A 25,443-nucleotide genomic window follows, 5' to 3' on the forward strand; every position below is an offset into this window, starting at 1 on the left:
CAGGATTAGCATTGAAAACGTGACCAGCGGTCAGGAAATCCAGTAATAAAGTGGATGTAGATTATTTAAAAAATGTCTAAAGGAATAGAATGACAGTAAAGCAGTTATGTTATGTGTTCGCTGAGTAGTTCGCTGAAAGTCACTACGATTAAGTTTGTTTTTCACTTTGATGGCAAACTTTCTGTGCTGCTACCATTCACTCCCAGTCATTCCGAATGCAGAAGTTGGGGACTTGTTGAATAGTGGCGCAAAGAGTTATTGGATACTAGAATCCTAACATTCATAACTTAAGTGTTTTTTCATAACATTTAATTTCAAACATTAACATCCCTAACACATAGAGTCCCCCTTGTAAAAACTAGCATGAGCTTCTTGAGGAAAGTGACATTTTTAATCATACTTTTAGTATGACTCCATGTGTGGCTTAAAGTAATGTACTTATGTGAGCTTCATATACTGTATGCTAGACAACAATTTCAAAGGGTTAATTTTCGCATCAAGGACACGCGGGTAGTTCCGCGAAATTAGTGCCTTTTGCATCCCTTTGATATTTTATATAGAAATTGTGCGCTAATATTGAATTTTAAAAGCCAGTTATTTTCAATTAAGTGCCTTTAATATAGACCACATAAAGACTTGCTAAAGTGCCAAAATTCAGCATTTTGACATGTCCCTCTGTGCACCCTCTTTGACATCCAGGAAGATTTGAACCCACTTAACCCCAACATTTCTCCAAGTTGTCACCATCGTTGTAAAGCCCTAGTTATTGTTGTTGCTTTGACAAAGTCATTTCTGAAGATCATTCTTTATTTAATGTGATTAGTGATTCGTTTTAAGGTAAAAAAAAAAAAACTGTCCCTCATTTTAAAGTCAACCCTGTTACTTGAACTGAACTCTTTAAATATCGAGAAACTATTCCTTTTAAAATATGTTTTTCAAAAGAAACATTGAACATATAATAATCAAATCATAGTGTAAAAGCTGGTTGAACTCTATTTGGTCATTTTCTGGTGTTTTGTGGTGGAAAACTGAGTGGGTCAAGCACAACATGTCAACCCTGTTCAACATGAGCTCTTGATGACAGAATGTTAAAATTAGGTGAAATCAAAAGTTTTTCGTCACCAGGTAACGACCCATGCCATGTCAACAAGATGAGTTCCGGTGTCATACTTACAATAGCTGTCATTTTTATTTTCTGGTTTAAATTAGCTGTTTACACACAGAAATGCCATACATTGTTAATCTTTCACTTAAACATAGGGGGAGCAGGATATATTTTAGTTTTTTCTGTAAATCCAGGGGAGTATACAGGAAATGCAGTTTCTCTTTATTATAAAAGTGGCGGACCTTCTGCCATCAACATTCTGTGGAGGTATCTTCCTTTTTTAACAATATATTATGTGACATTTTTCCAATTTCAACAAAACATCAGCAAACATGGAAGGAGTGATATCAATGGTATTTTAGTCTGGAACAGAGTCAATAGACACAGGATACCAAAAATAAAAGCACATTCAAGGATGAAACTAGGATCCCAAGCTACAGGAAAATACATGTGAATTTGTATAAATCGTGGAGGAGTTATGTCTGGAAAAAGTACTAAATGTATCAACCTATTTCATTACCAATCTGCCATTGACCAAGGGATGTTTCTATAAAGACCTAATCAACTACCACACTCTGTTGTTGGACAGTTCAGTTGGAGACACCGGCATTGGGCTGCTTTTGCGTCGGTGTTTTGAACAGACCTGGGTTCAATAACTATTCGAAATCATTTTAAATACTTTAGCTGTGTTTGATTGAGCTTGCCTGTTGCAACCAATAGAAAAGCCCTAAACGTAAAAAAAAATAAAAAAAACCTGCCTACCTGGCACTTTTAAGCAGGCTTAAGCAAACGCTGAAAGTATCTGAAGGATTTCAAATTGTATTTGAACCCAGGTCTGGTTTTGATTCCATGTTGTATGGTGGCGTCAGGAGTCAGGACCTTAGACCTCTTTCCCCTCCAGTTTTTTAACAACTCCTCTCCCTCCCAGTTTATCAATGAAGGCAGAGCTGTCTTTGGCGTCTGACATGTCGTTCACCTGCCACTCAAACTTCAGACCTGTGAAACACACGAGAACACAGACAGTCAGTCATTTCTCCTTTTTTTACGGAGTTGGGGCAATCTCACTCCTCACATATTTTTGTTTGTTTATTGGAGATTAAAAAAAAGAGGACAGTGTGCTGAAATAGGCCGGTTTCAAACCCATGCTGCAGAGGTGTATGTGTTCTGGAGGACCTGGCTTAGACTGCTAGACCGCCTTAGGTCACTAGTCTAGAATTTCTGTGTCATTCATCAGGCTCATGAACGCTAGAATCCGCAGTTGAAACAATAACAAAATGGTTTTGGTAAAAAGCTGATGGATGGGCCCGGAGAAATGTAACGACTCAAATTCATAGACAGAGATTATGGATGCAAGGACTGACCATCCCATGGTATAGAAATGATAGTTTTATCCATATTTTGAGGATATACAGTGTTTGTTTAAATTTATGTTGTTTACAAACATTGGAGTAAAACAACCGTATATTTTGGGTTCTGATGAGGTACGATCGGTGGCGTGTCCAGGGTGTGGTCCAGGGTGACCAGGGTCCCCCTGAAAACTGATTGTGCAATTCTGAGATCTGATAGGTCGTCTCTGAATATATTGATCATTTTGACCAAGATACTTTGTAGGCTGATTGTCATTCCACTGATGGTGTTGTAGTTGATTGTCATTCCACCGATGGTGTTGTAGTTGATGTCATTCCACTGATGGTGTTGTAGTTGATTGTCATTCCACTGATGGTGTTGTAGTTGATGTCATTCCACTGATGGTGTTGTAGTTGATTGTCATTCCACTGATGGTGTTGTAGTTGATGTCATTCCACTGATGGTGTTGTAGAAGGATTTTGAAAATGAGAGCATCTTATTGGACAAGTCCAGGCAGTCTCCCTGTTTCAGTCAATTTTCTTCAGTTTGGTGGCTAATGAACATATCCCCCTGATGCTGGAAAGGGGATAGGCTGAAAGTCTTGAAAGATACCTGAGAATACCCAACCTCTTACCTTGGAACTTTGCTTTAATGTATTGCTTTGAGCTGGCGTATTTCATTTTCTTTTTGATAGTTGAGTGTTCTGGAGCCCTGCATTTTCAAACAGAAAAATACTACGTTTAGAAAGCGCTCCAAACGTTCTGCCTTGAGTCAATTTCCAAATCCTCTCTCTCTCACTCCCTCCACTCAATACGGTTGACATGGTAGTGTTATTCATGGTGGTACGGTACTCCATGGTTCAACCTACCACATGATGAAGACCAGGTCCTCCTTGGGGCTGTCCTTGCTCTCCCAGGAACAGTCGTAGAGGGCATAGCGGCAGTCCTCCGTCGGCATCATGTTGACGATCTTCCTGAATACGTCCTCCTCCCCGTTCAGGTCCTTCACCTTAATTGATTGGTAATTTTTATTAATTGATAACAAATTATATAGTGCTTTTCCAGATGTTCACGTTACTAACCCTAACCCCAATTATATAATAGTAAAAAATGTTGGACATTGCGGTTTCTGCATTTTGATGCATTAACATGACACTACATATTTATATGGCAACCACGTTAGCTCCCAATTACATTATACAGAATTGTATGAATTTTAAACAATGCTATGTGTCACTGAATTAGAACAAAGTAGCAAATACTCGTCATGACTGGATAAAAGGAATGTTAGTTGCCCGAACTCTCCGATTGCGTACAAAATGGCACCCTATTTCCTATGGGGGGCGGCAGGTAGCCTGGCAGGTAGGAGCTTTGGGCCAGTAACCGAAAGGTTGCTGGATCGAATCCCGGAGCTGACAAGGTAAGAATCTGTAGTTCTGCCCCTGAGCAAGGCTGTTCCCCGGGCGCCGATGACGTGGATGTCGATTAAGGCAGCCCTCGCACCGCTCTGATTCAGAGGGGTTGGGTTAAATGCTGAAGACACATTTCAGTTAAATGCATTCAGTTGTACAACTGACCAGGTATCCCCATTTCCTATATAGTGCACTGCTTTAGGAGATTGTTTTATGAGATTTAGGATGCAGTCCCTGAATTTCTTCTGTGATTCCTAGCATCCTATCTCCTTGACTCCATCTCAATAGTATGGGGGGAGAAGGTCCCTCCCCTTGGACCTTCTTCTCCAATGCATTTTGAGAACGAAGCGAGGAGAGAGGATGCAAGGAATCGAGGAAATAGACATCGAGAAAGGGCTTAGAATGCCTAAATATATGGTCCTCTGGATCTCAGTTGGTAGAGCATGGCGCTTGCAAAGTGCTCGATTCCCGAGAAACATCCATACGTTTAAAAAAAATGATGTGCGCATGACTACGTCGCTTTGGATAAAAGTGTCTGCTAAATGTCATATACTATGACATTTATAATGATATACTGTTATGTATGCTACCGCTGACCTTCAGGCAGTTGTCCTCGTCCACGACGATACATTTCCCGTCGTCGCTGATCTTGAAGAGCACCAGCTTCAGCTGCTCCTGCTTATCGGCCCCCTGGAGGCGAACTCTGATCTTGTCAAACGTGAGCACGACGTCGTCATGGACGGCTATTCCAGAGGCCTGGTCACAAAGGAGAAAATAACAGGAAGCAGAACACAACCTGAGACAGTTGTCCCCAAGCTCCTAAGAAATGTATCGTCTTGAAGAATCGATTTGAATATAAAAAGTAATTGAAATTACCATTGCTTGAACAGCAGGAAATCTTATGACCACATTAGGACCTTGTAACCTTACAGATTTATTTATATGCAGGGATTGACATTAAGGGTTGACCTTGGGCAACTGAACTGAGCAGTCAGGGGCAAGTGAACCTGCTCTGTGGTTGCCCAATTGGGCGGGTGAAATGTATTCCTGAAAACAACCAAACTGCAAAGAATTCCATCAGCCTAAATGTATCTTTGTTGTTTCTTACCATTTACAGTAAGTGAAAGACTGACAAGTTTTGGAATTTCTGTGTGTAATTAGCTATTTTCACAATTTCGGGCAAGTGACCATAATCTTTGGAATACCAATACATTATCCTGACTAGTGATGGGAAGTTTGGCTCTTTTTACTGACTCTGATCTTTGACTCATTTAGTTCATTTGAGTCAGTAATGCCCAGACCATGCAGGACCCCCTACCGGCGAAAGATGAACTGAAAACTCGAGAGTCATGATTCTACAAACCTCTCAGTCACATGTGGTTCACCATAGGGGGCTTATTGGAGCCGCCATTTGTGACTGAGACTTTAAAAAATGTGCTTTAAACAATGTACATGTGTTGATTGTATGGAAAAAATACGATTATTTCTTGATACATTTGAAACGAGGTCTAGTTGTGGCCGCAACCGGACTAGATTGTGAAAGACTCTTGGCAGAATGCATTGCTTGACTGCCGTGAGGGTGGTAAGTACAGTCGTTCGCGAACTGCAGCATCCCACCCCGATTCGTTCTCGGGTTCGAGTTTGTTGTGCAGAGGCTGTGTATGTTTTGGTTCTACAAAGCTGTGTCCATCATTACATTAAATTATCAATTAATTGCCATCATTCTTGGACCATGTGATCAATTATCATTTTAAACATGTATTTTTCGTCTCTATGCTCATGATCTATTTCCCTGCAGGCATATGACGGACAGTTGGTGGTCGGAGCACGTCTCTGGAGCCGCTGAGCTGGAGGAGCATGTATTCATCCTGCTGGAGGACTCATTGCGGCCAGCACTAGCAGGTCAAACTGTCAGTAAAAAGAATCGTTCAAAAAGAATGAATCGTTCGCAAACTGTACATCACTACTCCTGACTTATCCAAGTGCCATTCAGGCATAAATGCCTATCCCTGATATGTAGATTGATGCTTTAGTGTCAGAAGCTAAAATTGGCATAAGAACAAGAGTTTGGCCTGTGAAAGTAGCCCCGATTTGTCACATGCGCCGAATACAAGAGGTGTAGACCTTCCAGTGAAATGCTTACTTACAAGCCCTTAACCAACAATGCAGTTTTAAGAAAGAATACGCTAAAAAAAAATCACACTAAAAATACAATATAAAATAATACTAAATAAAAGTAACAAATAATTAAAGAGCAGCAGTAAAATTAAAAACAGCGAGGCTATATACAGAGGGTACTGGTACAGAGTCAATGTACGGGGGCACCGGTTAGTCGAGGTAATTGAGGTAATATGTAAATGTAGGTAGAGTTAAAGTGATTATGCATAGATAATAAACAGAGAGTAAAGGGGGGGTGGGAGGGGGGGCAATGCAAATAGTCCGGGTAGCCATTTGATTAGATGTTCAGGAGTCTTATGGCTTGGGGGTAGAAGCTGTTTAGAAGCCTCTTGGACCTAGACTTGGCGCTCCGGTACCGCTTGTCGTGCGGTAGCAGAGAGAACAGTCTATGACTAGGGTGGCTGGAGTCTTTGACCATTTTTAGGGCCTTCCTCTGACACCTCCTGGTATAGAGGTCCTGGATGGCAGGAAGCTTGGCCCCAGTGATGTACTGGGCCGTACGCACTACCCTCTGTAGTGCCTTGCGGTCGGAGGCCAAGCAGTTGCCATACCAGGCGGTGATGCAACCAGTCAGGATGCTCTAGATGGTGCAGCTGTAGAACCTTTTGAGGATCTGAGGACCCATGCCAAATCTTTTCAGTCTCCTTAGGGGGAATAGGTTTTGTCGTGCCCTCTTCACGACTGTCTTGGTGTGCTTGGGCCATGTTAGTTTGTTGGTGATGTGGGCACCAAGGAACTTGAAGCGCTCAACCTGTTCCACTACAACCCCGTCGATGAGAATGGGGGCGTGCTCGGTCCTCTTCTTTTTCCTGTAGTCCACAATCATATCATTTGTCTTGATCACGTTGAGGGAGAGGTTGTTGTCCTGACACCTCACAGCCAGGTCTCTGACCTCCTCCCTATAGGCTGTCTCGTCGTTGTCGGTGATCAGGCCTACCACTGTCATCAGCAAACTTAATGATGGTGTTGGATTCGAGCCTGGCCATGCAGTCATGAGTGAACAGGAAGTACAGGAGGGGACTGAGCATGCACCCCTGAGGGGCCCATGTGTTGAGGATCAGCGTGGCGGATGTGTTTTTACCTACCCTTACCACTTGGGAGCAGCCCGTCAGGAAGTCCAGGATCCAATTGAAGAGGGAGGTGTTTAGTCCCAGGGTCCTTAGCTTAGTGATGAGCTTTGAGGGCACTACGGTGTTGAACGCTGAGGTGTTCCTTTTGTCCAGGTGTGAAAGGGCAGTGTGGAGCGCAATAGAGATTGCATCATCTGTGGATCTGTTGGGGCGGTATGCAAATTGGAGTGGGTCTAGGGTTTCTGGGATAATGGTGTTGATGTGAGCCATGAGCAGCCTTTCAAAGCACTTGACATCGGCTACAGAGAGCGTGATCACACAGTCGTCCGGAACAGCTGATGCTCTCATGCATGTTTCAGTGTTACTTGCCTCGAAGCGAGCATAGAAGTAATTTAGCTAGTCTGGTAGGCTCATGTCACTGGGAAGCTCGCGGCTGTGCTTCCCTTTGTAGTCTGTAATAGTTTGCAAGCCCTGCCACATCCGACGAGTGATACGATGTTATGTGCGTGCGTGTACGTGTATGTGCTTTCTGCGGGAACACATGTACATAGCATCAGAACCGGTGTTGTAGTCGAGTCACTAAACCTTGAGTCTGAGTCGAGTCCCTAGTCTCCTGTGATCGAGTCCGAGTCGAGTCACGAGTCCCACTAAGTCTGAGTTGAGTTGCTTGTGTTTCCATTGCTCATGTTTCTTGGACCAAGCAGGTCTCTTCTTCTTATTGGTGTCCTTTAGTAGTGGTTTCTTTGCAGCAATTCGACCATGAAGGCCTGATTCACACAGTCTCCTCTGAACAGTTGATGTTGAGATGTGTCTGTTACTTTGGGCTGCAATTTCTGAGGCTGGTAACTCTAATGAACTTATCCTCTGCAGCAGAGGTAACTCTGGGTCTTCCATTCCTGTGGTGGTCCTCATGAGAGCCAGTTTCATCATAGCGCTTGATGGATTTTGCGACTGCACTTGAAGAAACTTTCAAAGTTCTTGCATTTTTCTGGATTGACTGACCTTCATGTCTTAAAGTATTGATGGACTGTCGTTTCTCTTTGCTTATTTGAGCTGTTCTTGCCATAATATGGACTTGGTCTTTTACCAAATAGGGCAATCTTCTGTATACCCCCCCTACCTTGTCACAACACAACTGAATGGCTCAAACGCATTAAGAAGGAAAGAAATTCCACAAATTAACTTTTAAAAAGGCACACCTGTTAATTGAAATGCATTCCAGGTGACTACCTCATGAAGCTGGTTGAGAGAATGCCAAGAGTGTGCAAAGCTGTCATCAAGGCAAAGGGTGGCTACTTCAAAGAATCTCAAATATAAAATATATTTTGATTTGTTTAACACTTTTTGGGTTCCTACATGATTCCATATGTGTTATTTCATAGTTTCGATGTCTTCACTATTATTCTACAATGTAGAAAATAGTAAAAATAAAGAAAAACCCTCGGATGAGTAGGTGTCCAAATTTTTTAACTGGTACTGTATATGAAAATAAGTGGCGACATGGATGATTGATGCTGGAAAAAGCGTGTATAGCGAGAAATACATGGGGTATAGAGAGAAATACATGGGGTATAGAGAGAAATACATGGGGTATAGAGAGAAATACATGGGGTATAGAGAGAGAAATACATGGGGTATAGAGAGAGAAATACATGGGGTATAGAGAGAAATACATGGGGTATAGAGAGAAATACATGGGGTATAGAGAGAGAAATACATGGGGTATAGAGAGAAATACATGGGGTATAGAGAGAAATACATGGGGTATAGAGAGAAATACATGGGGTATAGAGAGAAATACATGGGGTATAAAGAGAAATACATGGGGTATAGAGAGAAATACATGGGGTAAAGAGAGAAATACATGGGGTATAGAGAGAAATACATGGGGTATAGAGAGAAATACATGGGGTATAGAGAGAAATACATGGGGTAAAGAGAGAAATACATGGGGTATAGAGAGAGATACATGGGGTATAGAGAGAAATACATGGGGTATAGAGAGAAATACATGGGGTATAGAGAGAAATACATGGGGTATAGAGAGAAATACATGGGGTATAGAGAGAAATACATGGGGTATAGAGAGAAATACATGGGGTATAGAGAGAAATACATGGGGTATAGAGAGAAATACATGGGGTATAGAGAGAAATACATGGGGTATAGAGAGAAATACATGGGGTATAGAGAGAAATACATGGGGTATAGAGAGAAATACATGGGGTATAGAGAGAAATACATGGGGTATAGAGAGAAATACATGGGGTATAGAGAGAAATACATGGGGTATAGAGAGAAATACATGGGGTATAGAGAGAGAAATACATGGGGTATAGAGAGAGAAATACATGGGGTATAGAGAGAAATACATGGGGTATAGAGAGAAATACATGGGGTATAGAGAGAAATACATGGGGTATAGAGAGAAATACATGGGGTATAGAGAGAAATACATGGGGTATAGAGAGAAATACATGGGGTATAGAGAGAAATACATGGGGTATAGAGAGAAATACATGGGGTATAGAGAGAAATACATGGGGTATAGAGAGAAATACATGGGGTATAGAGAGAGAAATACATGGGGTATAGAGAGAAATACATGGGGTATAGAGAGAGAAATACATGGGGTATAGAGAGAAATACATGGGGTATAGAGAGAAATACATGGGGTATAGAGAGAAATACATGGGGTATAGAGAGAGAAATACATGGGGTATAGAGAGAAATACATGGGGTATAGAGAGAAATACATGGGGTATAGAGAGAAATACATGGGGTATAGAGAGACAAATACATGGGGTATAGAGAGAAATACATGGGGTATAGAGAGAGAAATACATGGGGTATAGAGAGAAATACATGGGGTATAGAGAGAGAAATACATGGGGTATAGAGAGAAATACATGGGGTATAGAGAGAGAAATACATGGGGTATAGAGAGAAATACATGGGGTATAGAGAGAAATACATGGGGTATAGAGAGAAATACATGGGGTATAGAGAGAAATACATGGGGTATAGAGAGAAATACATGGGGTATAGAGAGAGAAATACATGGGGTATAGAGAGAAATACATGGGGTATAGAGAGAAATACATGGGGTATAGAGAGAGAAATACATGGGGTATAGAGAGAAATACATGGGGTATAGAGAGAAATACATGGGGTATAGAGAGAAATACATTGGGTATAGAGAGAGAAATACATGGGGTATAGAGAGAAATACATGGGGTATAGAGAGAAATACATGGGGTATAGAGAGAAATACATGGGGTATAGAGAGAAATACATGGGGTATAGAGAGAAATACATGGGGTATAGAGAGAAATACATGGGGTATAGAGAGAAATACATGGGGTATAGAGAGAAATACATGGGGTATAGAGAGAAATACATGGGGTATAGAGAGAGAAATACATGGGGTATAGAGAGAAATACATGGGGTATAGAGAGAAATACATGGGGTATAGAGAGAAATACATGGGGTATAGAGAGAAATACATGGGGTATAGAGAGAAATACATGGGGTATAGAGAGAGAAATACATGGGGTATAGAGAGAAATACATGGGGTATAGAGAGAAATACATGGGGTATAGAGAGAGAAATACATGGGGTATAGAGAGAAATACATGGGGTATAGAGAGAAATACATGGGGTATAGAGAGAAATACATGGGGTATAGAGAGAGAAATACATGGGGTATAGAGAGAAATACATGGGGTATAGAGAGAGAAATACATGGGGTATAGAGAGAAATACATGGGGTATAGAGAGAGAAATACATGGGGTATAGAGAGAAATACATGGGGTATAGAGAGAGAAATACATGGGGTATAGAGAGAAATACATGGGGTATAGAGAGAAATACATGGGGTATAGAGAGAAATACATGGGGTATAGAGAGAAATACATGGGGTATAGAGAGAAATACATGGGGTATAGTGAGAAATACATGGGGTATAGAGAGAAATACATGGGGTATAGAGAGAAATACATGGGGTATAGAGAGAAATACATGGGGTATAGAGAGAGAAATACATGGGGTATAGAGAGAAATACATGGGGTATAGAGAGAAATACATGGGGTATAGAGAGAAATACATGGGGTATAGAGAGAGATACATGGGGTATAGAGAGACATACATGGGGTATAGAGAGAAATACATGGGGTATAGAGAGAGAAATACATGGGGTATAGAGAGAAATACATGGGGTATAGAGAGAAATACATGGGGTATAGAGAGAAATACATGGGGTATAGAGAGAAATACATGGGGTATAGAGAGAAATACATGGGGTATAGAGAGAAATACATGGGGTATAGAGAGAAATACATGGGGTATAGAGAGAGAAATACATGGGGTATAGAGAGAGAAATACATGGGGTATATAGAGAGAAATACATGGGGTATAGAGAGAAATACATGGGGTATAGAGAGAGAAATACATGGGGTATAGAGAGAAATACATGGGGTATAGAGAGCAATACATGGGGTATAGAGAGAGAAATACATGGGGTATAGAGAGAGAAATACATGGGGTATATAGAGAGAAATACATGGGGTATAGAGAGAAATACATGGGGTATAGAGAGAGAAATACATGGGGTATAGAGAGAAATACATGGGGTATAGAGAGCAATACATGGGGTATAGAGAGAAATACATGGGGTATAGAGAGAAGTGTTAACGAAGAGTCTCAGCGTAGGTTAGCTGATCCAGGATCAGTTCCCCTGGTCAATATAATGATGAACTAAAAGCCCAAACTGACCCTGGATCAATCAGCACTCTCGCTTTGTGAATACAGGCCCTGAGCCCAAACTGACCCTAGATCAATCAGCACTCTCGCTTTGTGAATACAGGCCCTGAGCCCAAACTGACCCTGGATCAATCAGCACTCTCGCTTTGTGAATACAGGCCCTGAGCCCAAACTGACCCTGGATCAATCAGCACTCTCGCTTTGTGAATACAGGCCCTGAGCCCAAACTGACCCTAGATCAATCAGCACTCTCGCTTTGTGAATACAGGCCCTGAGCCCAAACTGACCCTGGATCAATCAGCACTCTCGCTTTGTGAATACAGGCCCTGAGCCCAAACTGACCCTGGATCAATCAGCACTCTCGCTTTGTGAATACAGGCCCTGATCTTTCACAGTGACTTAATAAGCATCGTTTCCTTGTGAGTTCTAGGCCTCTGTCAGCCGCATTCCTGCACAAGGCCTCCGTCAGCCGCATTCCTGGAGACCGTGAGGAACAAGTCAGCACTAGTAGTAGAACCGCCCTGGTGACGCCACAACACTCAGGAGGGAGCTGGTTGTGTAACTAATGTCACCCTATTCCATATATAGTTAACTGTGTTTAATCAGGGCCCATAGGGCAATTCGAATGCACCCTAAACCTTTTACATTCCTTACTTACAGAAGAATCCAAACATATGGTAAGACGAAGGCTTCATCCGAATGGCAGTAAGCAAGTCTTGATAATACACAACAAAAATGTTTTGCTTCATTGAAGATCCTGAAAATAAGACGTCTGACTCTGGACGATGCGAACGCCAAAAGAGCCAAAGATTCAGGATAGAATCCCACTGAGGTTTCAAGTTTCATGTTCTTACAATTATCAGCGTGGTATCTGTGAATACTGGACTGGAGAGAGAGAGAGGTATACTGTCCATTTGGTATCTGTGAATACTGGACTGGAAAGAGAGAGAGGTACACTGTCCATTTGCTAAGTTATTTTAAAGCCGTTCTCTCAGTTTCATAGCATGAGACATATTTCCTAACCGCTAACCCCACAATACATAGCAATACTGAGAATTTGTTGGCTTAGAAGGTGCCTTTGACGCAAAAAACCTCCAGTACTCACCATTTTCACTGCTGTGGTGTGAAGAAAGTAGACAGGAGACGGAGGATAGGTGTTAAGCTGCGCTGACGGAGGGACGGGACAGAAAAGCAGGTAGAAAAAGTGGGATGTTGGGTTGTAGTCGTACACACCAATCAGCTCGCTAGGACTGTTTTCCTCTGATGGCAAATATAGCCTGCGGCTAGGTTGGTTTCCGGGGCTGTACAAACAGGTATATTAAATGTTAAGAAAACTTAAAGGCTCTTTGTTGTTGCTCATGGCAACATGGGCTACTCAACTTACAAACACTAACTTATCACAACGCTAATCAAGTCATTTTAGTTACTTTACTATGTACACTGAACAAAAATATAAACGCAACATGCAACAATTTCAAAGATTTTACTGAGTTACAGTTCATAAAAGGAAATCAGTCAATTGAAATAAATTAAGGCCCTAATCTATGGCTTTCACATGACTGGGAATACAGATATGCATATGTTGGTCACAGATACCTTTTTAAAAAAAGTAGGGGCGTGGATCAGAAAACCAGTCAGTATCTGGTGTGACCAGCATTTGCCTCATGCAGCGCGACACATCTCCTTCCCATAGAGTTGATCAGGCTGTTGATTGTGGCCCGTGGAATGTTGTCCCACTCCTCTTCAATGGCTGTCCGAAGTTGCTGGATATTGGCAGGAACTGGAACACGCTGTTGTACATGTTAATCCAGAGCATCCCAAACATGCTCAATGGGTGACATGTCTGAGTATGCAGGCCATGGAAGAACTGGGTCATTTTCAGCTTCCAGGAATTGTGTACAGATCCTTGCGACATGGGGCCGTGCATTATCATGCTGAACCATGAAGTGATGGCGGCGGATGAATGGCATAAAAATGGGCCTCAGGATCTCGTCACGGTATCTCTGTGCATTCAAATTGCCATCGATGAAACGCAATTGTGTTCGTTGTCTGTAACTTATGCCTGCCCATACCATAACCCCACCGCCACCATGGGCACTCTGTTCACAACATTGAAATCAGCAAACCGCTCACCCATACAACGCCATACACATGGTCTGAGGTCCCATGCTTATGCAGCTTATGGTAGAGTAATGAACATTAAATTCTCTGGCAACAGCTCTGGTGGACATTCTTACAGTCAGCATGCCAATTGCACGCTCCCTCAAAACTTGAGAAATATGTGGCATTGTGTTGGGTGATAAAACTGCACATTTTAGTGGCCTTTTATTGTCCCCAGCACAAGGTGCACCTGTGTAATGATCATGCTGTTTAATCAGCTTCTTGATATGCCACACCTTTCAGGTGGATGGATTATCTTGGCAAAGGAGATATGCTCAATAACAGGGATGTAAACAAATTTGTGCACAACATTTTTGGGAAATAAGATTTTTTTGTGCGTATAAAACAATTCTGGGATCTTTTTTTTTTCAGCTCATGAAACATGGGACCAACACTTTACATGTTGCGTTTATACTTTTGTTCAGTGTAATAATTACACAGGTGAGTGGTGGGCGGTGGGCGGTGGGCTGGGGATAACACGACTTATATGGAATAAGTTGTGTTAAGTCGTGGAGAACAAACCACACAACACATTTAACATGACTAGAGTTTGAAAGACATTTCGATACCCTTATATGGCAGAGGAGTAGGGGTTGGACACACACCTTTAAGGGTTATCTCTTTCTCTCCACGGTGGGAGTATGAACTGATTGACTCATGAACTGTCTGGTAACTCAACAACAAACACCACGATTGACTCATGAACTGTCTGGTAACAGTATCTAGCTAGTCTCTTCACGAAGAATGGAACAGATTGATCTTTGACCTGTCATAAACAAATCAAAACAGCTCAGAAGATTTGATTGTCATGAAGTTGAAGATATCTTCTTCTTGTAATCAATACATACTAGCATAACCAGGCATAAGGGTTGCCTTGGAAACCCAATGCTGAATTGCGTTGAATTATATGTCAGACAGAAATGAGAGTTTGAATCAGGAACATTTCCTCTCAGTGCGCTGGTAGTGCGTTCAGATTTCTATCATCTGAAGCACCTGAAGTTGATGTAATAACATTTTCCTGTGGATATATTGTCTCACATTCCTACCTCCAAAGGACAAACCGCAAGGACAACCGGTAAAGTATGTTAAAATATAATTGTATTCAACATTCTGGCTTGTAGAGGTCGCTAATTCCCGCCCAATATAGAATCCAATGCAATTCAATGTCGGGTTTCCAGGCAAGCAAAAAGAGGAGTCTATAATACTCACATCACATTCCAAGTGGTGAAATCTTTATAAAAATAGTCTATAAAACCCCCCCTAGAGTCTATTTGTATTTGTATTTGTATTTATTATGGATCCCCATTAGTTCCTGCCAAGGCAGCAGTTACTCTTCCTGGGGTTTATTATGGATCCCCATTAGTTCCTGCCAAGGCAGCAGTTACTCTTCCTGGGGTCCAGCAAAATTAAGGCAATTATACAATTTAAAAAACATTACAATACATTCACAGATTTCACAACACACTGTGTGCCCTCAGGCCCCTACTCCACCTCTACCACATATCTACAACACAAAATCCATGTGTACATGTGTGTATTTTATTTTTTATTTTTATTTTACCTTTATTTAACTAGGCAAGTCAGTTAAGAACAAATTCTTATTTACAATGACGGCCTATGTTATCATGTGTATCATGTGTTATAGTGTGTCTGTTATCGTGTGTGTGTATGCATGTGTCTGTCTCTCTTCACAGTCCCCGCTGTTCCATAAGGTGTATTTGTATCTGCTTTTTAAATAAAATGTTACTGCTTGCATCAGTTACCTGATGTGGAATAGAGTTCCATGTAGTCATGGCTCTATGTAGTACTGTGCGCCTCCCATAGTCTGTTCTGGACTTGGGGACTGTGAAGAGACCTCTGGTGGCATGTCTTGTGGGGTATGCATGGGTGTCCAACATGTCAATACCGCTCATAAATACAAGTAGTGATGAAGTCAATCTCTCCTCCACTTTGAGCCAGGAGAGATTGACATGCATATTATTAATGTTAGCTCTCTGTGTACATCCAAGGGCCAGCCGTGCTTCCCTGTCCCTTTTTGTGGCACCTGACCACATGACTGAAAAGTAATCCAGGTGCGACAAAACTAGGGCCTGTAGGACCTGCCTTGTTGATAGTGCTGTTAAGAAGGTAGAGCAGCGCTTTATTATGGACAGACTTCTCCCCATCTTAGCTACTGTTGTATCAATATGTTATGACCATGACAGTTTACAATCCAGGGTTACTCCAAGCAGTTTAGTCACCTAAACTCGCTCAATTTCCACATTATTTATTACAGGATTTAGTTGAGGTTTAGGGTTTAGTGAATGATTTGTCCCAAATACAATGCTTTTAGTTTTAGAAATATTTAGGACTAACTTATTCCTTGCCACCCATTCTGAAACTAACTGCAGCTCTTTGTTAAGTGTTGCAGTCATTTCAGTCGCTGTAGTAGCTGACGTGTATAGTGTTGAGTCATCCGCATACATAGACACACTGGCTTTACTCAAAGCCAGTGGCATGTCGTTAGTAAAGATTGAAAAAAGTAAGGGGCCTAGACAGCTGCCCTGGGGAATTCCTGATTCTACATGGATTATTAAAGAACAGCCTCTGTGTTCTGTTAGACAGGTAACTCTTTATCCACATTATAGCAGGGGGAGTAAAGCCATAACACATACGTTTTTCCAGCAGCAGACTATGATCAATAATGTCAAAATTACACTTTATATACAGTAGCTGTAAAAGGTCATTCCAGGGTTTTTCTTTATTTTGACCAGTTTCAAAATATATTTTATATTTGAGATTCTTCAAAGTAGCCACCCTTTGCCTTGATGACAGCTTTGCACACTCTTGGCATTCTCTCAACCAGCTTCACCTGGAATGCTTTTCCAACAGTCTTGAAGGAGTTCCCACATATGCTGAGCACTTGTTGGCTGCTTTTCCTTCACTCTGCCGTCCAACTCATCCCAAACCGTCTCAATTGGGTTGAGGTCTGGGGATTGTGGAGACCAGGTCATCTGATGCGGCACTCAATCACTCTCCTTCTTGGTAAAATAGCCCTTACCCAGCCTGGAGGTGTGTTGGGTCATTGTCCTGTTGAAAAACAAATGATAGTCCCACTAAGCCCAAACTAGATGGGATGGCGTATCGCTGCAGAATGCTGTGGTAGCCATGCTGGTTAAATGTGCATTGAATTCTAAATAAATCACAGACAGTGTCACCAGCAAAGCACCCCCACACCATAACACCTCCTCCTCCATGCTTTACGGTGGGAAATACACGTGTGGAGATCATCCGTTCACCCACACCGCATCTCACAAGGAAACGGCGGTTGGAACCAAAAATCTCAAATTTGGACTCCAGACCAAAAGACACATTTCCACCGGTCTAATGTCCATTGCTCATGTTTCTTGGCCCAAGCAGGTCTCTTCTTATTATTGGTGTCCTTTAGTAGTGGTTTCTTTGCAGCAATTCGACCATGAAGGCCTGATTCACACAGTCCCCTCTGAACAGTTGATGTTGAGATGTGTCTGTGACTTGAACTCTGTGAAGCATTTATTTGGGCTGCAATTTCTGAGGCTGGTAACTCTAATGAACTTATCCTCTGCAGCAGAGGTAACTCTGGGTCTTCCATTCCTGTGGTAGTCCTCATGAGAGCCAGTTTCATCATAGCGCTTGATGGTTTTTGCGACTGCACTTGAAGAAACTTTCAAAGTTCTTGAAATGTTCCGTATTAACTGACCTTCATGTCTTAAAGTAATGATGGACTGTCGTTTCTCTTTGCTTTTTTGAGCTGTTCTTGCCATAACATGGACTTGGTCTTTTACCAAATAGGGCAATCTTCTGTATACACCCCCTACCTTGTCACAACACAACCGATTGGCTCAAATGCATTAAGAAGGAAAGAAATTCCACAAATTATATTTTTAACAAGGCACACCTGTTAATTGAAATGCATTCCAGGTGAATACCTCATGAAGCAGGTTGAGATAATGCCAAGAGTGTGCAAAGCTGTCATCAAGTCAAACGGTGGCTACTTTGAAGAATCACAAATATAAAATATATTTTGATTTGTTTAACACTTTTTTTTTACTACATGATTCCAGATGTGTTATTTCATAGTTTTGATGTCTTCATTATTATTCTACAATGTAAAAAATACTAAAATTAAGAAAAACCCTTGAATGAGTAGGTGTGTCCAAACTTTTGACTTGTGTACGTTTTACCAACAGCAGACTATGATCGATAATGTCAAAAGCCGCACTGAAGTCTAACAAAACAGACCCCACAATATTTTAATCATCAATTTCTCTCAGCCAATCATCAGTCATTTGTGTAAGTGCTGTGTTTGTTGAATGTCCTTCCCTATAAGCGTACTGAAAGTCTGTTGTCAATTTGCTTACTGTAAAATAGCATTGTATCTTGTCAAACACCAACAACTGAGGGTTGGTAACAGGCTGATTGGTCGGCTGTTTGAGCCAGTAAAGGGGGCTTTACTATTCTTAGGTAGCGGAATGACTTTTGCTTCCCTCCAGGCCTTGGGGGCACACACTTTCTAGTAGGCTTAAATTGAAAATGTGGCAAATAGGAGTGGAAATATCATCCGCTATTATCCTCAGTAATTTTCCATCCAAGTTGTCAGACCCCGGTGGCTTGTCATTCTTGATAGACAACAATCATTTTTTCACTTCTTCCACACTCACTTTACGGAATTCAAAATTACAATGCTTGTCTTTCATAATTTGGTCAGATATACTTGGATGTGTAGTGTCAGCCTTTGTTGCTGGCATGTCATGCCTAAGTTTGCTAATCTTGCCAATGAAAACATAATTAAAGTAGTTGGCAATATCAGTGGGTTTTGTGATGAATGAGCCATCTGATTCAATGAATGATGGAGCTGAGTTTGCCTTTTTTCCCAAAATGTCATTTAAGGTGCTCCAAAGCTTTTTACTATCATTCTTTATGTAATTTATCTTTGTTTCATAGTGTAGTTTCTTCTTCTTTTTATTCAGTTTAGTCACATGATTTCTCAATTTGCAGTACGTTTGCCAATCGGTTGTACAGACAGACTTATTTGCCATTCCTTTTGCCTCATCCCTCTCAACCATACCATTTTTAAATTCCTCATCAATCTATGGGGATTTAACAGTTTTTACAGTGATTTTCTTAATGGGTGCATGCTTATTAGTAACTGGAATAAGCAATTTCATAAATGTGTCAAGTGCAGTGTCTGTTTGCTCCTCATTACACACCACGGACCAACATATATTCTTTACATCAACAACATAGGAATTGCTACAAAACTGGATTCTGCTTTCAAGCTAATTTCTGCAGTATTAGTAAAGATGTGATCAATACATGTTGATGATTTCATTCCTGTGCTGTTTGTAACTACCCTGGAAGGTTGACTGATAACCTGAACCAGGTTGCAGGCACTGGTTACAGTTTGAAGCTTTTTCTTGAGTGGGCAGCTTGATGAAAGCCAGACAATATTTAAATCACACAGAAAATATACCTCTCTGTTGATATCACATACATCATCTAGCATGTCACACATATTATCCAGATACTGACTGTTAGCACTTGGTGGTCTATAGCGGCTTCCCACCAGAATGGGCTTTAGGTGAGGCAGATGAACCTGTAGCCATATTACTTCAACAGTATCTAACATGAGATCCTCTCTAAGCTTTACAGGAATGTGGTTCTGAATATAGACCGCAACACCGCCCCCATTGGCATTTCTGTCTTTTCTGTAGATGTTATAACCATGTATTGCTACCACTGTATCATCAAAGGTATAATCTAAGTGAGTTTCAGAGATAGTCAGAATATGAATGCCATCTGTTACTAGCAAGTTATTGACATCATGAACCTTGTTTCTTAAGCTACATATGTTAATATGTGCTATTTTTAGCAATTTTTTGGGTTGTTTGATTGTTTTTAATGCTTTACTGGGAAGCGTATCAGAAGTAGACATGCTCATGTTATTTATATTGGAGCTGATAGTGCAGGGTGAGCTGCACACAGTGGACTTCCTACTAGGGCACACCGCCTCAGTGCTTAGAGTGTACATCTGGTTTACTGATTACTGCATGCAATAGTTGTTGGATCAACAGAGGTATTCAGGGCAGTTAGTGGGACACAAATTAAGTTACTAACATTGTGTCTGCCAACGCCCCTGGGATAATGTACATTTGATGCAGCATTATGACGACTCAGCATCACAATGGAAGGGATTAACTGAGCTGGTCTTGGGTCATTGGTAAGTCATTGTCTCAACGCAGCCTTGAAATGCGTGGACAGAGTCCAGGTGCCAAGATGATTTGGATGGACTCCGTCATTCCTGTAGAGCAGTGTTTCCCAGACTCCGTCCTGGGGACCCCAAGGGGTACAGGTTTAGTTTTTTGCCCAAGCACCACACAGCTGATTCAAATAATTAAAGCTTGATGATTTTTGTTGATGATTTGAATCAGCTGTGTAGTGCTAGGGAAAAAACCTAAACGTGCACCCGTTGGGGTCCTGAGGACCGAATTTGGGAAACGCTGCTGTAGAGTATCTTCTGTTTCCAGAAGGTGTCAAAGTTATCTATAAAAGTGATTCCTACAGAGCTACAGTAATCTTTTAGCCAGGTGTGTAATGCCAGTAGCCTGCTGCCCAACGATGGTACCGGACCTGAAATGATTGGCTGCTTTTCGGAATCTTTCAGTGCTAGAATCAGTTCTTTAAAATCCATTTTCAGAAGTTCCGAGCTAGCCCTCCTGATGTCGTTTGACCCCACATGGACTATGACAGCGTCAGCTCCCGGCATCTGTCGTAGAACGGTCGGAAGCAACTTTGCAATGTCCTGTACTTGTGGTCCTGGGTAGCACAGGGATTTTGTCCCGGGAATCAAGATGTTTCTTACAATAGAGCTGCCGATGACGACAGCTGGTGCAATGGCCAAGGAGGTCCGGCCGTTCTTTTGCCTCGAGTGGTTTCGCAAACCCCTCGAGGACCGAAGAGCGGTGGGGCCCGATGGACCCAAGCCGGCTGTAGCATCCATCGTGGATGATGAATGGGCCGGTCTCTCAGGAAGCCTAATAATCTGATGAGAGTGGGAGCGCTGAGGATCTGAGCCCGAGGTAGAAGCCACCGGAGAGGGAGATAACAGAGGACGAAGGCGCAGGTACCTCCGGATCCGATCTCGAATCGGAAGCCCCTAGGGAAGAAGGCGCCAGAACCTCTGGATCCAGGGTGGCAAAGCCATTTCTGGTCTATGTCCGATCCGGATTTAACATCTCCAAGGAGGTCCCCATTGCCAGAGGATGCTTTCTTCGACTTCCATGGTGAGTAACATATCTCCGTGGCTGGTTGGTTAGGTCGAGAACAGGAACGTCCCCCAAGTCATCCAGGAGCATCCTACTAGCTCTATTCTCCAGGGAAGGGGGAGACCCCTTCGGGGAGGGATCCCTGCAGAGTACCGGCCAGTCGGCTGTGGAGAGCCGACATAGCGGCAACACTTCCACCAGACAAGAGGGGCATCCGGCTACTGGGGTAGACATGGGTGAACAGGGAGTACAGGAGGGGGCTGAGCACGCACCCGTGTCGGACCTCTGTGTTGAGGATCAGCGTAGTGGAGGTGTTGTTTCCTACCTTCACCACCTGGGGGCAGCCTGTCAGGAAGTCCAGGACCCAGTTGCACAGGGCAGGGTTCAGACCCAGGGCCCCGAGCTTAATGATGAGCTTGGAGGGTACTATGGTGTTGAAGGCAGAGTTGTAGTCAATGAGCAACATTCTTACATAGGTATTCCTCTTGTCTATGGTGGGATAGGGCAGTGTGCAGTGTGATGGCGATTGCATCATCTGTGGATCTATTGGGGCGGTATGCAAATTTAAGTGGGTCTAGGGTGTCAGGTAAGGTGGAGGTGATATGATCCTTAACTAGCCTCTCAAAGCACTTCATGATGACATACTGTAAGCGAGTACTACGGGGCGATAGTCATTTAGTTCAGTTACCTTTTCTTTCTTGGGTACAAGAACAATGGTGGACAGCTTGAAGCAAGTGGGGACAGCAGACTGGGATAGGAAGAGATTGCATATGTCCGTAAACACTCCAGCCAGCTGGTCTGCGCATGCTCTGAGGACGTGGCTAGGGATGCCATCTGAGCCGGCAGCCCTGCGAGGGTTAACACGCTTAAATATGTTACTCACGTCGGCCACGGAGAACAAGAGCCCACAGTCCTCGGGAGCGCCCCATGTCGGTGGCACTGTGTTATCCTCAGAGCCGGCGAAGATGGTGTTAAGCTTGTCCGGAAGCAAGACGTCGGTGTCTGCGATGTGGCTGGTTTTCCCTTTGTAATCCGTGAGTGTCTGGAGTTCCTGCCACATACGTCTCGTGTCTGAGCTGTTGAATTGTGACTCCACTTTGTCTCTGTACTGACTTTTTACCTGTTTGACTTTTTGCCTGTTTGATTGCCTTACGGAGGGAATAACTACACTGTTTGTATTCTGCCATATTCCCAGTCACCTTGCCATGGTTAAATGCGGTGGTTTGTGCTTTTCAGTTTAGCGCGAATGCTGCCATCTATCCACGGTTTCTGGTTTGTGTAGGTTTTAATAGTCACAGTGGGAACAACATCCCCTATACACTTCCTGATGAACTCAGTCACCGTGTTAGTGTATACATCAGAACATATCCCAGTCCACATGATCAAAACAATCTTGAAGCATGGATTCCGATTGGTCAGCGTTGAACAGACCTTGAGTTTCTGCCTATGGGAAGGGAAAAAACGTTCTGGGGTAATAATGTAAGAAATAACACAAATAAATACTGCATAGTTGCTTAGGAGCTAGAAGCAGAGCTGCCATTTCTGTCGGCGCCATCTTCTTCTTGTGAATAAGGCTCTGTCTAGAAACAACTCCTAGTCCTCCCCTAGACAATATGGCACAGGACCAATAAGGCTGTGGGTCATGACAACATCGAACAGCTCTCAATGGATTCTGAGAGCACTGTCTATTTCAATGATAATATCGCCACCTGGTGGACAAAGAGTCAAACTAAAACTAAATGTGTTTCTCATTCCAGTGAAACGTAAGAAGATGTTCATGCTGATGAGTTATAGTTATAGAGTGTATTGTTCATCTTTTCAGAGTAGTGTTTCCCTACCTGTGTTATCAACATAATATACTGTATATCCCACACTAAATATGCTCCCAACAATTTTAAGGGTTCACCAAACCAACTTTTCTGGTTTATTTTCAAAGAGTTTACCCTCCGTTTGTCAGCACCTCTGCAAACATTTTTGGGGTGTGCGTCAGCTCATGTTGATCAATATAATTTTTCCAGACTGAAGTAGCAGAAAAAGATCCCCGTTACAAGCACCGGTATCTGTTCAAGCAGATCGCTGGCCATGTAAGTTTGCTCTGGATTTACATACAATAATAAACTGAGTTGACTGCTTTTTGTGCAAAAAATAAATATATTATATTTCCTGTACAGGACTCAGAAGTGTCTATCTTTGAGCTTGTTGAAATTCTGAACAAAAAGTTTTCAATAACTTTATAAATACAATACATTTAATTATATATATAAAACAATTATTATAATTAATTAAGTAGCCTTAGAATCAATGTTATTAAACTAATTATATTATTCTGACATTTTCCAGGGGACGATATTAAGACAGACGGACGGGATTAGTCTTGAGACCGGTCATCACATTATCAGTCTAATAGATGTTTCCTTTGCATTTAAAAACATTATTTTATTTATATCTACATCTTCAATTCACACCTCAACTAATGTCTCTATCCAGTTTTCTAGCCCAGATCTGTCCTTGCCTACTACAGTATACAGTGCCTTCGGAAAGTATTCAGACCCCTTGACGTTTTCCACATTTTGATAACTTCTAAAAGTGATTAAATTGATTTTTCCCTCATCAATCTACACACAATACCCCAGAAGGACAAAGCAAAAACAGGTTTTTAGACATTTTTGCTGATTTATTAAAAATCGAAAAATTAAATATCACATTTACATAAGTATTCAGACCCTTTACTCAGTACTTTGTTGGAGCACCTTTGGCAGTGATTACAGCCTCGATTTTTCTTGGGTATGACGCTACAAGCTTGGCACATCTGTATTTGGGGAGTTTCTCCCATTCTTCTCTGCAGATCCTCTCAAGCTCTGTCAGGTTGGATGGGGAGCGTCGCTGCACAGCTATTTCCAGGTCTCTCCAGAGATGTTCGATCGGGTTCAAGTCTGGGCTCTGGCTGGGCCACTCAAGGACATTCAGAAACTTGTCCCGAAGCCACTCCTGCGTTGTTTTGGCTGTGTGCTTAGGGTCGTTGTCCTGTTGGAAGGTGAACCTTCGCCCCAGTCAGAGGTCCTGAGGGCTCTGGAGCAGGTTTTCATCAAGGATCTCTCTGTACTTTGCTCCGTTCATCTTTCCCCGATCCTGACTAGTCTCCCTGTCCTTGCTGTTGAAAAACATCCCCACAGCATGATGCTGCCACCACCATGATTCACCGTAGGGATGGTGCCAGGTTTCCTCCAAATGTAACGCTTGGCATTCAGGCCAAAGAGTTCAATCTTGGTTTCATCAGACCAGAGCATCTTGTTTCTCATGGTCTGAGAGTCTTTAGGTGCCTTTTGGCAAACTCCAAGCGGGCTGTCATGTGCCTTTTACTGAGGAGTGGCTTCCGTCTGGCCACTCTACCATAATGGCCTGATTGGTGGAGTGCTGCAGAGATGGTTGTCCTTCTGGAAGGTTCTCCCATCTCCACAGAGGAACTCTGGAGCTCTGTCAGAGTAACCATCGGGTTCTTGGTCACCTCCCTGACCAAGGCCCTTCTCCCCCGATTGCTCAGTTTGGCCTGGCGGACAGCTCTAGGAAGAGTCTTGGTGGTTCCAAACATCTTCCATTTAAGAATGATAGAGGCCACTGTGTTTTTGGGGACCTTCAATGCTGCAGAAATGTTTTGGTACCCTTCCCCAGATCTGTGCCTCGACACAATCCTGCCTTGGAGCTCTACAGACAATTCCTTCGACCTCATGGCTTGGTTTTTGCTCTGACTTGCACTGTCAACTGTGGGACCTTACATAGACAGGTGTGTGCCTTTCCAAATCATGTCCAATCAATTGAATTGACCACAGGAGGACTCCAATCAAGTTGTAGAAACATCTCAAGGATGATCAATGGAAACAGGATGCACCTGAGCTCAATAAGGTATTTCTGTTTTATATTTTTAATAAATGAGCAAACATTTCTACAATCCTGTTTTCGCTTCGTCATTATGGGGTATTGTGTGTAGATTGATTCAGATTACTTTAAAAAAAAATCCATTTCTGAATAAGGCTGTAACGTAACAAAAATGTGGAAATGTCAAGGGGTCTGAATACTTTCCGAATGCACTGTATATATATACACACTAACGTTGTATGACCATAGG

General features: G+C 42.4%; 1 protein-coding gene across 3 annotated transcripts; it reads right to left on the reverse strand.

Moving 5' to 3' along the window:
* Positions 1–601: 601 nt before the first annotated feature.
* LOC311122456 (cofilin-2-like) lies at positions 602–13,150 on the reverse strand. Of its 3 annotated transcripts, XR_014612447.1 has the most exons (6): positions 12,983–13,150; positions 4,461–4,619; positions 3,321–3,460; positions 3,087–3,163; positions 1,868–2,101; positions 1,172–1,748 (listed from the first exon to the last, which is right to left on the reverse strand). XR_014612447.1 is itself a non-coding variant. In XM_084196810.1 (5 exons), the coding sequence occupies exons 1-5, from the start codon at positions 12,983–12,985 to the stop codon at positions 1,986–1,988; spliced, it is 495 nt and encodes a 164-aa protein (XP_084052936.1). In that variant the 5' UTR covers positions 12,986–13,150; the 3' UTR covers positions 602–1,985. The 3 variants fall into 3 exon arrangements, 2 of the variants coding, with proteins under 2 accessions (XP_084052936.1, XP_084052937.1); XM_084196810.1 differs by having other exon boundaries at positions 602–2,101; XM_084196811.1 differs by having other exon boundaries at positions 602–2,101; positions 3,321–3,454; positions 12,983–13,056.
* Positions 13,151–25,443: the final 12,293 nt, after the last annotated feature.

Source organism: Coregonus lavaretus (assembly GCF_964263955.1).
Source record: "Coregonus lavaretus genome assembly, contig: HAP1_SCAFFOLD_510, whole genome shotgun sequence".
Taxonomy (NCBI): domain Eukaryota; kingdom Metazoa; phylum Chordata; class Actinopteri; order Salmoniformes; family Salmonidae; genus Coregonus; species Coregonus lavaretus.